The 13,263-nt window shown below is 43.2% G+C and overlaps 1 protein-coding gene across 1 annotated transcript; it reads right to left on the bottom strand.

Annotated features, from left to right (window-relative positions):
• Positions 1–843: 843 nt before the first annotated feature.
• LOC123110947 (40S ribosomal protein S9-2) lies at positions 844–3,490 on the bottom strand. The gene is made up of 3 exons (XM_044531605.1): positions 3,299–3,490; positions 1,793–2,174; positions 844–1,205 (listed from the first exon to the last, which is right to left on the bottom strand). The coding sequence occupies exons 1-3, from the start codon at positions 3,324–3,326 to the stop codon at positions 1,028–1,030; spliced, it is 588 nt and encodes a 195-aa protein (XP_044387540.1). The 5' UTR covers positions 3,327–3,490; the 3' UTR covers positions 844–1,027.
• Positions 3,491–13,263: the final 9,773 nt, after the last annotated feature.

The following is a 13,263-nucleotide window of genomic DNA, read 5'->3' as shown; positions in this document are numbered from 1 at the left end:
CGAAGAACCACCGGAAAAGCAGGCTAAGGTAGTGAAAGTTCTTGATGATCCACTAGTTACCACTCTCAAAGATGGGTTTCAAATTGTGGCCGAAGCTCTTGTGATGTTTGGTGGAGATGATGATGATGATATAGCTGATGACCTTTGGGATGTAGTCTCCAATTTGAAAGAATTTGATGAAGATGCTATACTCATCTTGCCGACAATCCCAAAATCGCAAGAGCCGTCATGAAACTTTTTGAACCCATTGGGTGAGTAGATATGTGAAGAACTTCTAAGGGCCTCCTTGATTCAAAGCATTTTCATAGGATTTTTAAAGCATTAGATTCCGTAGAAATTTTTCCTGCATTAATCGTTTAATTTATAGGATTGAATCCCATAGGAATTTCCTATGGATTGATTTCTACTACACTTCGTAGGAATTCTAGCATCCACTCCAACCTCTTTGAAGAAATCCTTTTTTTTATTTTTTATGATACAATCAAACAAATTCAAATCCTATAGGAATTTCGTTTTTGTAATCCTACAAATCAAAGAAGCAATAAAATAATTTTGATGTGGTTGTATGGTTGTGGTAACTCGACATGGTGTAGTTCTTGCAATCCTACGAATCAAAGAAACCCTAAAAATAAATTTGATATGGTTGTATGTATCTAGGGCACGTGGTTGCGTTTGGATGTTTTGGTATTAACTTACGCATAGCTAAAGAGTATTGATCCCCGTTGGAATAGACAACTCATGGAAACAAACCAGCAAATAGATCACTAAAGTTAATTCGTTTACTAAGTTGATTCCTTTGCTAACTATCAGACAACCACCCCAACAGAAGCAATTGAAGGAGAATTCCAGGTCATAGTCGAAAACATCACGACCAAATAGCTCCAAACATAAAGAAGTGCATACATGCTAACAACAGTGATAAAGTGACAAAATGACAAGAGGATAACCCATGAAAGTCTCAGGCCTCTCAGCTAAAGTACTCATAACACCAACATTTGATAAATATAAGGTGATAGCTACTAGTTCCTCATTCCTCTTCCTCATCACCACCGGCGTCGCCGCCACCACTTGCCTTCTTCTGGTTCTTTCTCTTCACCCTGCCTGCAGGGCCTCCGCCGAATGGACTTGTCAGTGAGAAGTCGATGTGCTTCTCAGATTCAACCCTCACCATGAACGACGGGACATTGACGATCTGCCTGCCAACCCTGCAATATGGTTCCAAGAAAATTATTTTAACAATTCATTCACAAAGAGAACAAGCAGGAACATTCATGGAAGATATCACTTCACAATGAAATCTCAAAGTGAATGCCACATATAAACCAGACCACAAACAGTATAACACAAGAAGCAAAAACTAACAATATTGACATGATCTCAGTTACAGAAAACAGGTTCAACATCTTTGCTTAGTGAGGTATTAGCAAGATATACAACCTACCAATAACATTATGTTGCCACAAATACAATATTGACATGGCAATCAGACCATAAACATGTGCATTGGTACAAGATAGGCAGTGCAGTGATTGAAAGTACAGTAGATTTCATAAAGAACATGCCACAATAAACAGAGTACATCCTGAAAGATGATAAAATTCAGACATGCATGTAACCTGTATCAGGCCAGCATGTAATTCATAGATGCATGTAAAAATCAGTAACAGACCAGTATTAGGTAGCCAATATTGAACAAACTAGTGCAAACCATTTAGATTTCTAGATCAATATGCAAATTTATGCAACCATATGCCAAAACATGCATTGCAAGAAAAATATACCAGAAGCATACCTGATGTGGCGTTGCCTGATCAAGACACGGGCATGGTGGATGGATTTTGCCATGCCAGCCTTGAAGACAAGAGTCTGAAGGCGCCTTGCAAGGAAGTTCTCAGCAGTCAGGGCAAGGACGTAATCAAGCTTATCCTGGCCCTCAGCAAGGAGACCATAGCGGTTCATGCGACGGAGAAGAGCCGCACCCTCAAAGATACGGCGGGGATTCTTCTCATCCAGTGTGAGCAAGTGTCTTGCAGCATTACGGATCCTGCTCAATGCATACTGAACCCTCCAGAGCTCACGCTTGCACCTCAATCCATACTCACCAACCAGCTTCAGTTCTGCATCAAGACGCTCCTTCTCATAAGGACGCCTTGGTTTCTTGAATGTCTTACCATCTGCAAGAGAAAACATTTAACTAGTAAATACATATTAAGAAAATAAATTGATGGAAACAAGGCATGAGTTGCAGTAAAAACATAACAAACATGGGCAAATTGTAGCATAGAGCAAATGCCAGGTCCAAAGTGGGACCACATGTGCCACTATGCCCAGGTGCATTAAAAGCGGGCAATTATAATAACACATTCACAAGTTTCTGGTCGTAATCAAGTCAGAAGAATTGATCTGATTTAATTAAAAGCACATAGGATATAAAAGCATGTGAACAAATAAATGCACAACCCTTGTATGTAGTATGAATTACATGCTCTCGCAGAAAAGAATATGCAACATCTAGGCTATGGCATACAACAAAATCAAGTGGCTCCATTATGAAGCACAAACATCATTTCTGGGACTATTCTAGTGGTGGCATAGTATATACCAAATTCAGAGCTCCCACATGAAGAACCAGTAACAGTAGGAGGTGAATAATTTCCACCATGAAACAGATATATAGGTAATTAGACTTCACTTAGGCTGGCCTGATTCTAAACTTATCAGTAAACCTGATGGCTATGGGCTGCATATCAATATCCCTGAAATAAGGAACTTGTTTAAATCTGACAAGACTATCAACTGAGCGTACTGACAGAGCTGAGAGTAAACAAATGTCCAGTGCTCAAGTAAGACACACCTTTAATTAGATCTAGGGCGCAGTCCTCATGCCAGGTTCGACTCAAATCCAGGTACTCCATAAAAAGATAAGCCAAAAATCTTATGCAAACAAACCTCTCATCTCACAACGGCAAAACGCCGACGCAAATCATGCACTCGCTAATCAACCTTCCCGCTCCCCTCACAGCAACGGCACGCAAGACATCACGGCTACGAATCGCTGACCTCTCACCAGCCATGCCCGAAGTAAGACGCCACAGCTAAGAGATCCCTGAGCTCTGCGTGGCGGCAAGCCGCTGCCGTAGCAGGAAGCAGAAGGCTAACCGATAGCAACTTGCTGCAACGCCTATGCGAGCACCACCCCATCAGATCACGGCGAGCACGAAGACACAAATGACTGAATACAGTTGAGCAGAGAGCACAAGAGGGTAGAGGAGACAGGAGGATCGTGGCGCGGTCTTACAGTTGCGGTAGAAGTTGACGTGCACCATGGCTGGAGCTCTCTCCTCTCTCCCCCGCTGCCGCCGCCGCCGCCGCCGCCGCTCTGTGGTCGAGTTGATAGGAGGGAGGAATGGGAGAGGAGAAGAAGGGGTATTTTATACCTGCCAGCAAAACCCTAGCGGGCTGGGGGGTATCGAGTGTGGGTCGTTCGTTGGGCCCGTTAGGGTCCAATGTGTGTGTGTGGGCACGCCCCTAAATAGACCAGGCCCAGTCAGGCAGCGTAGTTATTTTTGCGTTGTAAAAATAGTTCAGTATCCCCTCAAAAAGTATAAATACAGATTCAAATAGAATTTTGACGCAACTCACTTTGAGGTATCTGATAATTATTATTAAAAATTATATATATTTATAATGATCTCATTTATGTATATATATAAATGCATTTCCTGTTTCTAAATATAACACGTTTTGGCAGTTCAAACATCTTGTAAATACTGGTAGTAAATCCTACCATCCGGTGGTAGGTACCCTCACGTATCATAGACTGCCATGTCCTGATTGTAATCTACATACATAAGTATACTGGTAGAAAATAATGCTCATAAATTTTTGACATGGATGAGAAAAATAAATAAAGTAAATATTGCATGTGTCCGTAAGAGGCGAGGCGGAGCCCTCAAGCCGGTTGAGGTGAGGTTTCACGGATTGTTGTTCACGTGTTGAAGCTCGCGCGGTGTTGCCTGAGCCCGTCGGGTGACGAGGCTGGAGCGGCGAGGCCCGCGCGATGTGAGGCCTGCACGGTGAGGTCACGCGATGATATTGCACGATGAGGCCGGAGCGGCGAACCAACGATGCGCCAGGGGCAAGGTCGATTTATCTGCAAAAGGTAGTACTAGCAGACATGGACAATTTTTTTGTCATGGTAATATTTATGGATAATTAGATAGATATTACCTGGTTGTAAACGGTAAGGCATGGCCCTCGAGACGGTTATGGCGAGCTTTGTAGATTGACGGCCATGCGATGGAGTTCGCATGGTGAGACCTCCGATTAGGGAGGTCCATTGGGAGATGAAGTCGGCGCGAGGAGGCCAACGGTTAGACCTACGGTGGAGGAGGTCCACTGGGCATTGAGCTCGGCGCGAGGAGGCCGGCAGTGAGACCTCTAGCAGAGGAGGTCCGCACGATGAAGATGAGGTCGGCGTGAGGAGGCCGGCGGTGAGACTGATGACCCACAAGTATAGGGATCAATGTAATCCTTTCGATAAGTAAGAGTGTCGAACCCAACGAGGAGCATAAGGAAATGACAAATGGTATTCAGCAAGGTAATTTCTGCGAGCACTGAAATTATCGATAACAAGTAGTTTAATAGCAACATAATCTATAACAAGTAACAAGTAACAATAGTAAGAATAAGTGCGGCAAGGTAGCCCAATCCTTTTGATGGCAAAGGACAGATCGGAACAGTCTCAGATAATAAGTAAAGCGTTCTTGAGGTCACACAAGAAATTCATCTTGTCACTCTCATCATGTTGGTTTGGTTCGCGTTCGCTATTTTGATAATTTGATATGTGGGTGGACCGGTGCTTGGGTGTTGTTCTTACTTGAACAAGCCTTCCACTTATGATAACCCCCTCGCAAGCATTCGCAACTACGAAAGAAGAATTAAGATAACAATCTAACAATAGCATTAAACATATGGATCCAAACCAGCCCCTTACGAAATAGCGCATAAACTAGGGTTTAAGCTTCTATCACTCTAGCAACCCATCATCTAATAACTACTCCACAATGCATTCCCTTAGGCCCAAAGATGGTGGAGTGACATGTAGTTGACGTTCACATAACACCAATAAGGGAATCACAACATACATATCATCAAAATATTGAACGAATATCAAATTCACATAATTACTTGCAACATGATGTCCCCCATGGCCTCAAGAACAAGGACAACTAGTCACAAATAATATTAACGCTCAAGATCAGAGGGATATTAAATAGCATAATGGATCTGAACATATAATCTTTCACCAAATAAACAATATAGCATCAATTACAAGATGTAACTAACACTACTAGTCACCCACAGGTACCAATATGAGATTCCGGTACAAAGATTGAACACAAGAGATGAACACGAGTTTTGAGATGAGATGGTGTTGTTGAAGATATTGATGGAGATTATCCTCCCAAATATGAGAGGGTTGTTGGTGATGACGATGGCTTCGATTTCCCCCTCTGGGAGGAAAGTTCCCCCGGCGGAATCGCTCCACCGAAGGGCAAAAGTGCTCCTGCCCAAGTTCTGTTGGGGAACGTTGCATGGAAAAAATAAAATTATACGCACATGCAACATCTATCCATGAAGATGCATAGCTATGAGAAGGGGAGAGCATCTACATACCCTTGTAGATTGCTAAGCGGAAACGTTTATCAACGTGGTTGCTGTAGTCGTACACCTTCACGATCCATCCCGATCAAGTACCGAACGTACGGCACCTCCGCGTTCAGCACACATTCAGCTCGATCACATCCTTGCCTTCTCGATCTAGCAAGAGAGGCGAAGTAGTAGATGAGTTTCGGCAGCACGACAGTGGTGATGACGGTGGTGATGAAACTATCCGCAGGGCTTCGCCAAGCACAATGAATGTGGACAGAGGAGGAACTAGAACTAGAGGGAGAAGGGGCGTCGCACATGGCTTGGGATCATGGTGTGTGTTGCCCCTCTCCCTCCTCACATATATATATAGGTGGAGGGAGAGGGGAGGCAGCCTAGGGCACCCCCAAGGGGGGCGGCGGCCAGCCTTAGGGCGCCCACCCTAGGCGCCTCCCCCCTTTCCTTCTTTAGGGGTGGAGGAGATGGCAGGGGAGGGGTCGGCGGCTGCCCTGCCTTGGTGCTGAAGGAAATATGCCTTAGAGGCAATAATAAAGTTGTTATTTTATATTTCCTTATTCATGATAAAGGTTTATTATTCATGCCAGAATTGTATTAATCGAAAACCTAAATACATATGTGAATACATAAACAAATATTGTGTCCCTAGTGAGCCTTTACTAGACTAGCTCATTGATCAAAGATGGTTAAGGTTTCCTAACCATGGACATGAGTTTCATTTGATAATGGGATCACATTATTAGGAGAATGATGTGATGGACAAGACCCATCTGTTAGCTTAGCCTAATGATCGTTCAGTTTTATTGTTATTGCTTTCTTCATGTCAAATACATATTCCTTCGACTATGAGATTATGCAACTCCCGGATAACGGAGGAATACCTTGTGTGCTATCAAATGTCACAATGTAACTGAGTGATTATAAAGATGTTCTATAGGTATCTTCGTAGGTGTTTTTTGAGTTGGCATAGATCAAGATTAGGATTTGTCACTCCGAGTATCGGAGAGGTATCTCTGGGCCCTCTCGGTAATACACATCATAAGCTTGCAAGCAAAAGACTAAGGAGTTAGTCACGAGGTGATGTATTACAGAACGAGTAAAGAGACTTGTCGGTAACAAGATTGAACTAGGTATGAAGATACCGACTATCGAATCTCGGGCAAGTAACATAACGATGGACAAAGGGAATTACGTATGTTGTCATAACAGTTCGACCGATAGAGATCTTCGTAGAATATGTAGGATCCAATATGGACATCCAGGTTCCGCTATTGGTTATTGACCGGAGAGGTGTCTCAGTCATGTCTACATAGTTCTCGAACCCGTAGGGTCCGCACGCTTAACATTCGATGACGATATAGCATTATATGAGTTATGTGATTTGGTGACCAAACGTTGTTCGGAGTCTCAGATGATATCACGGACATGAAGAGGAGTCTTGAAATGGTAGGGAGGTAAATATTGATATATAGTACGAGGGTATTCGGACACCGGGAGTGTTTCGGGGGGTACCGGGTACTTATCGGGTCGCCATAAGGGGTTCCGGGCACCCCCAACAAAAGATATGGGCCTTATGGGCCAAGAGGGGAAACGCACCAGCCACAAGGGGCTGGTGCGCATCCCATATGGGCCAGCCTAGGAGGAGAAGGAAAGAGGGGAAGGGAAAGGAAAGAGTGGAATAGGATTCCCCCTTCCTTCCCCCCCCTCTTTCCTACCCCCTCCGACAAACATGGCAGGGGGCGCGGCCAAGGGCAGGAGCCCAAGTAGGATTCGGACCTACTTGGGGCGCCCCTTGGCCTCTCCCCTCTCCCTCCCACCTATATATATGAGGAGGGGGCGCCTAGCACACCCAGATCAATTGTTAGCCGTGTGCGGCGCTCCTCTCCACCGTTTACACCCCCGGTCATATTTTCGTAGTGCTTAGGCGAAGCCCTATGGATATCACTTCACCATCACCATCACCACACCGTCGTACTGACAGAACTCATCTACTACCTCGACGTCTTTCTGGATCAAGAAGGTGAGGGACGTCACCGAGGTGAACGTGCACAGAACACGGAGGTGTCGTACGTTCAGTACTCGATCGGTTGGATCGCGAAGAAAGTTCGACTACATCAACCGCATTGTGAAACGCTTACGCTTACTGTCTATGAGGGTACGAAGACACACTCTCCCCCTCGTTTCTATGCATCTCCATGGATAGATCATTGCATGTGCGTAGAATTTTTTGTTTTCCATGCAACGTTTCCCAACAGTGGCATCCGAGCCAGGTCTATGAGTAGATGATATGCACGAGTAGGAACACCAACGTCTTATTTTGATTCGGCGGTATTGTAGGATGAAGCGGCCCGGACCAACCTTACATGTCCATGGACATGAGATCGGTTCCACCGACAGACATGCAACTAGTTTTGCATAAAGGTGGCTGGCGGGTGTCTGTTTCTCCTACTTTAGTTGAATCGGATTTGACTATGGCCGGTTCTTCAAAAAGGTTAAAATAGCAAACTTAATAATCACCGTTGTGGTTTTGTGTTGGGAAGAACGGTTCTTGCTAGAAGCCCGTAGTGGCCACGTAAAACTTGCAACAACAAAGTAGAGGATGTCTAACTTGTTTTTACAGGGCATGTTGGGATGTGATATGGTCAAGACATGATGTGATAAACGTTATTGTATGAGATGATCATGTTTTGTAATTTATCAGCAACCGGCAGGAGCCTTATGGTTGTCTCTTTATTGTATGAAATGCAAACGCCATGTAATTGCTTTACTTTATCGCTATGCATTAGCAATACTAGCAAATTTGCCCGTGTGTTGCAACGGGAGAAAAACTATTAGATTTTTCTTAGGGTAAAACTATTAGATTATACAGGTGTGATAGATATAAAAAAAGTCTGAATCAAATGCCTGAATGAGATAAAGACTTTTAAAATGTCATTTCACAAACTATTTCCGAGTGATGTCATGATGAGATAACGTACTTTTAAAAAGTCATTTAAAAATGTGATGGTCTTATCACGACTTGATCTCCTAAGGCGCCACAACGGAAAAAAATCACTGAGCAAACTGCATTGATGGCCACTGTTTGAGCTAGACTGATGAATGATGTGTCTCACCCTGACCCAGCGTAGTGGTGTTTCTCATAATCAATATTATCATACCAGAATAAACATAGTTGTGTATGGAGGCAAAATAGAAATTCAGTTAGTTTTATATAGCTTACAAAAGTAACCCACCGAAAGTTCTGTCAATTTTGGGGGGCTCGACGTTGTACAAGATACGAAAACCTTTTTTTACTTGATGCAAGGGACTAAATAAAATCATAAAACAACCTCTACGGATCTCCTAATAAAACTTGTACGTAAGCGACGGTTCGTTATGCTCATTATTTATGGATTTATTTCAATTTTTTGAAGATGTTCTGAAATTTCATTGACATTTTTTAAAACCCCTGAATGTTTTGAATACTATTATTTTAGAAAGCATGAACATTTCCCATTTCATGACATTTATTTGACAACGTGATCTTTTTTGTAATACACGAACAATTTTTTGTAATCGTGATCATTTATGATTTTTTAAATGTTTTTTGAATTCACAAACAATTTGTGATTTCTCAATTTTTTTAAACTCACACCTTTTTCAAATTTGGTTATTTTATAAATCAAAAATTAATTTAAAAAGGAAAAAACAAAAAAATGAGAAATTAAAAAGGAAAAACAAACTAGCAAAACTGTGTGCTACGACCTACAGCTGAGTCGGCCCATTAATTACTGGGTGTGGGTAGGATGCATGCTTGCAATAGAAAAAAAGGAGAGAAAAGAGGTAGTCCTAGGAGTCGAACCCTGGTCTCCCAAGGGCAGGGCGGCGGTCATAGCCACTGCGCCACTGGGGGTGATCCTGTCATATAAATGTAGCGGCATCTAATAACACGAAATCGAGCGCGATTTTGAAATAAAAGTGAACCGTTGTTTCCACTTACGGGTGGCATAGTGGGTAATTTATGCCAACTTCGAGGGTAATTCTAATGACGGACGACCAGAAACCCAATTTTCTTTATTATTAGGTAAAGATTATAGAAGCAATAGTTGGCGAGATGACCGCGACACAATGATGGAGATCAAGGTGTCGAGCCGGTGACGATGGAGATCATGATGATGCTTTGGAGAGATCAAAAGCACAAGATGATGATGGCCATATCATATCACATATTTTGATTATGACTTCTGGAATTACTTCATTATGAATCATTTGATACTTGCGAACCATGCCTCAGGGGCAAGATGACTAAAACTCCGTTCTCCGGCACAATGGAGTGAAGGAAATATGCCCTAGAGGCAACAATAAACTTATTATTTATTTCCTTATTTCATGATAAATGTTTATTATTCATGCTAGAATTGTATTAACCGGAAACTTAGTACGTGTGTGAATACATAGACAAACATAATGTCACTAGTATGCCTCTAGTTGACTAGCTCGTTGAATCAAAGATGGTTGTGTTTCCTAACCATAGACATGAGTTGTCATTTGATTAATGAGATTACATCATTAGGAGAATGATGTGATTGACTTGACCCATTCCGTTAGCTTAGCACTTGATTGTTTAGTATGTTGCTATTGCTTTCTTCATGACTTATACATGTTCCTATGACTATGAGATTATGCAACTCCCGTTTACTGGAGAAACACTTTGTGTGCTACCAAACGTCACAACATAACTGGGTGATTATAAAGGAGCTCTGCAGGTGTCTCTGAAGGTACATGTTGAGTTGGCGTATCTCGAGATTAGGATTTGTCACTCCGATTGTCGGAGAGGTATCTCTGGGCCCTCTCGGTAATGCACATCACTATAAGCCTTACAAGCAATGTGACTAATGAGTTAGTTGCGGGATGATGCATTACATAACTAGTAAAGAGACTTGCCGGTAACGAAATTGAACTAGGTATCTTGATACTGACGATCGAATCTCGGGCAAGTAACATACTGATGACAAAGGGAACAACGTATGTTGTTATGCGGTTTGACCGATAAAGATCTATGTAGAATATGTAGGAGCCAATATGAGCATCCAGGTTCCGCTATTGGTTATTGACCGGAGACGTGTCTCGGTCATGTCTACATAGTTCTCGAACCCGTAGGGTCCGCACGCTTAACGTTCGGTGACGATTGGTAATATGAGTTTATGTGTTTTGATGTACCGAAGGTAGTTCGGAGTCCCGGATGAGATCGGGGACATGATGAGGAGTCTCGAAATGGTCGAGACGTAAAGACCGATATATTCGACGACTATATTCGGACATCGGAAAGGTTCCGAGTGATTCGGGTATTTTTCGGGGTAACGGGGAGTTACAGGAATACAAGGAAGAAATAATGGGCCTCATGGGCCAAGTGATGGAAGAGAGAAGGCAGGGCGCGCGGCTCGCCTAGCCCAAACCGAATTGGACTAGGGGGGCGGCCCCCTTTCCTCTTTCCCCCCTCTCCTTCTTTCTCCCTCTCCTCCTTCCTTTCCTCCTCCTAGTAGGACTAGGAAAGGGGAGTCCTACTCCTACTAGGAGGAGGACTCCTCCTCCTGGCGCGCCCTACAGGGGCCGGCCGGCCTCCCCCCTTGCTCCTTTATATATGGGGGCAGAGGGGCACCTCTAGACACACTTGATCATTGATCTCTTAGCCGTGTGCGCTGCCCCCCTCCACCATATTCCACCTCGGTAATATCATAGCGGTGCTTAGGCGAAGCCCTGCGTCGGTAGCATCATCAACACCGTCATCACGCCGTTGTGCTGACGGAATTCTACCGCAGAGCTCTGTTGGATCGAAGTTCGTGGGAGATCATCGAGCTGAACGTGTGCTGAACTCGGAGGTGCCATACATTCGGTACTTGATCGGTGCATCAAGGACATAATTCTTCTGTGCAGCTATGCATCACCATGATCTTGCATGTGCGTAGGAATTTTTTTGAAATTACTACATTCCCCAACAGTGGCATCTGAGCCTGGTTTTATGCGTAGATGTTATATGCATGAGTAGAACACAAGTGAGTTGTGGGCGATACAAGTCATACTGCTTACCAGCATGTCATACTTTGGTTCGGCAGTATTGTTGGATGAAGGGCCCGGACCGACATTACGCGTACGCTTACGCGAGACTGGTTCTACCGACGTGCTTTGCACATAGCTGGCTGGCGGGTGTCAGTTTCTCCAACTTTAGTTGAACCGAGTGTGGCTACGCCCGGTCCTTGAGAAGGTTAAAACATCACTAACTTGACGAACTATCGTTGTGGTTTTGTTGCGTAGGTAAGAACGGTTCTTGCTCAGCCTGTAGCAGCCACGTAAAACTTGCAACAACAAAGTAGAGGGCGTCTAATTTGTTTCTGCAGGGCATGTTGTGATGTGATATGGTCAAGACATGATGCTAAATTTTACTGTGTGAGATGATCATGTTTTGTAACAAAGTTATCGGCAACTAGCAGGAGCCATATGGTTGTCGCTTTATTGTATGCAATGTAATCGCCCTGTAATTGCTTTACTTTATCACTAAGCAGTAGCGATAGTCATAGAAGCAATAGTTGGCGAGACAACAACGATGCTACAATGGAGATCAAGGTGTCGCGCCGGTGACGATGGTGGTCATGATGGTGCTTCGGAGATGGAGATCACAAGCACAAGATGATGTTGGCCATATCATATTACTTATATTGTTTGCATGTGATGTTTATCCTTTATGCATCTTATTTTCTTGATTGACGATAGCATTATAAGATGATCTCTCACTAAATTTCAAGGTATAAGTGTTCTCCCTGAGTACGCACCGTTGCGAAAGTTCTTTGTGCTGAGACACCATGTGATGATCGGGTGTGATAAGCTCTACCTTCAAATACAACAGGTGTAAGACAATTTTACACATGCAGAATACTCAGGTTAAACTTGACGAGCCTAGCATATGCAGATATGGCCTCAGAACACTGAGACCGAAAGGTCGAGCGTGAACCATATAGTAGATATGATCAACATAGTGATGTTCACCATTGAAAACTACTCCATCTCACGTGATGATCGGACATGGTTTAGTTGATTTGGATCACGTGGTCACTTAGATGATTAGAGGGATGTCTATCTAAGAGGGAGTTCTTAAGTAATATGATTAATTGAACTTTAATTTATGATGAACTTAGTCTTGATAGTATTTTGCAAATTATGTTGTAGATCAATAGCTCGCATTGTTGCTTCCATATGTTTTATATGTGGTCCTAGAGAAAACTAAGTTGAAAGATGATAGTAGCAATGATGCGGACTGGGTCTGTGATCTGAGGTTTATCCTCATTGTTGCACAGAAGAATTATGTCCTTGATGCACCGCTAGGTGACAGACCTATTGCAGGAGCAGATGCAGACGTTATGAATGTTTGGCCAGCTCAATATGATGACTACGTAATGGTTTAGTGCACCATGCTTAACGGCTTAGAATCGGGACTTCAAAGATGTTTTGAACGTCATGGACCATATGAGATGTTCCAGGAGTTAAAGTTAATATTTCAAGCAAATACCCGAGTTGAGAGATATGAAGTCTCCAACAAGTTCTATAGCTAAAAGATGGAGA

Source organism: Triticum aestivum, chromosome 5B (genome assembly GCF_018294505.1).
Source record: "Triticum aestivum cultivar Chinese Spring chromosome 5B, IWGSC CS RefSeq v2.1, whole genome shotgun sequence".
Lineage (NCBI taxonomy): Eukaryota > Viridiplantae > Streptophyta > Magnoliopsida > Poales > Poaceae > Triticum > Triticum aestivum.
This window is presented reverse-complemented; position numbering and strand designations above follow the sequence as displayed.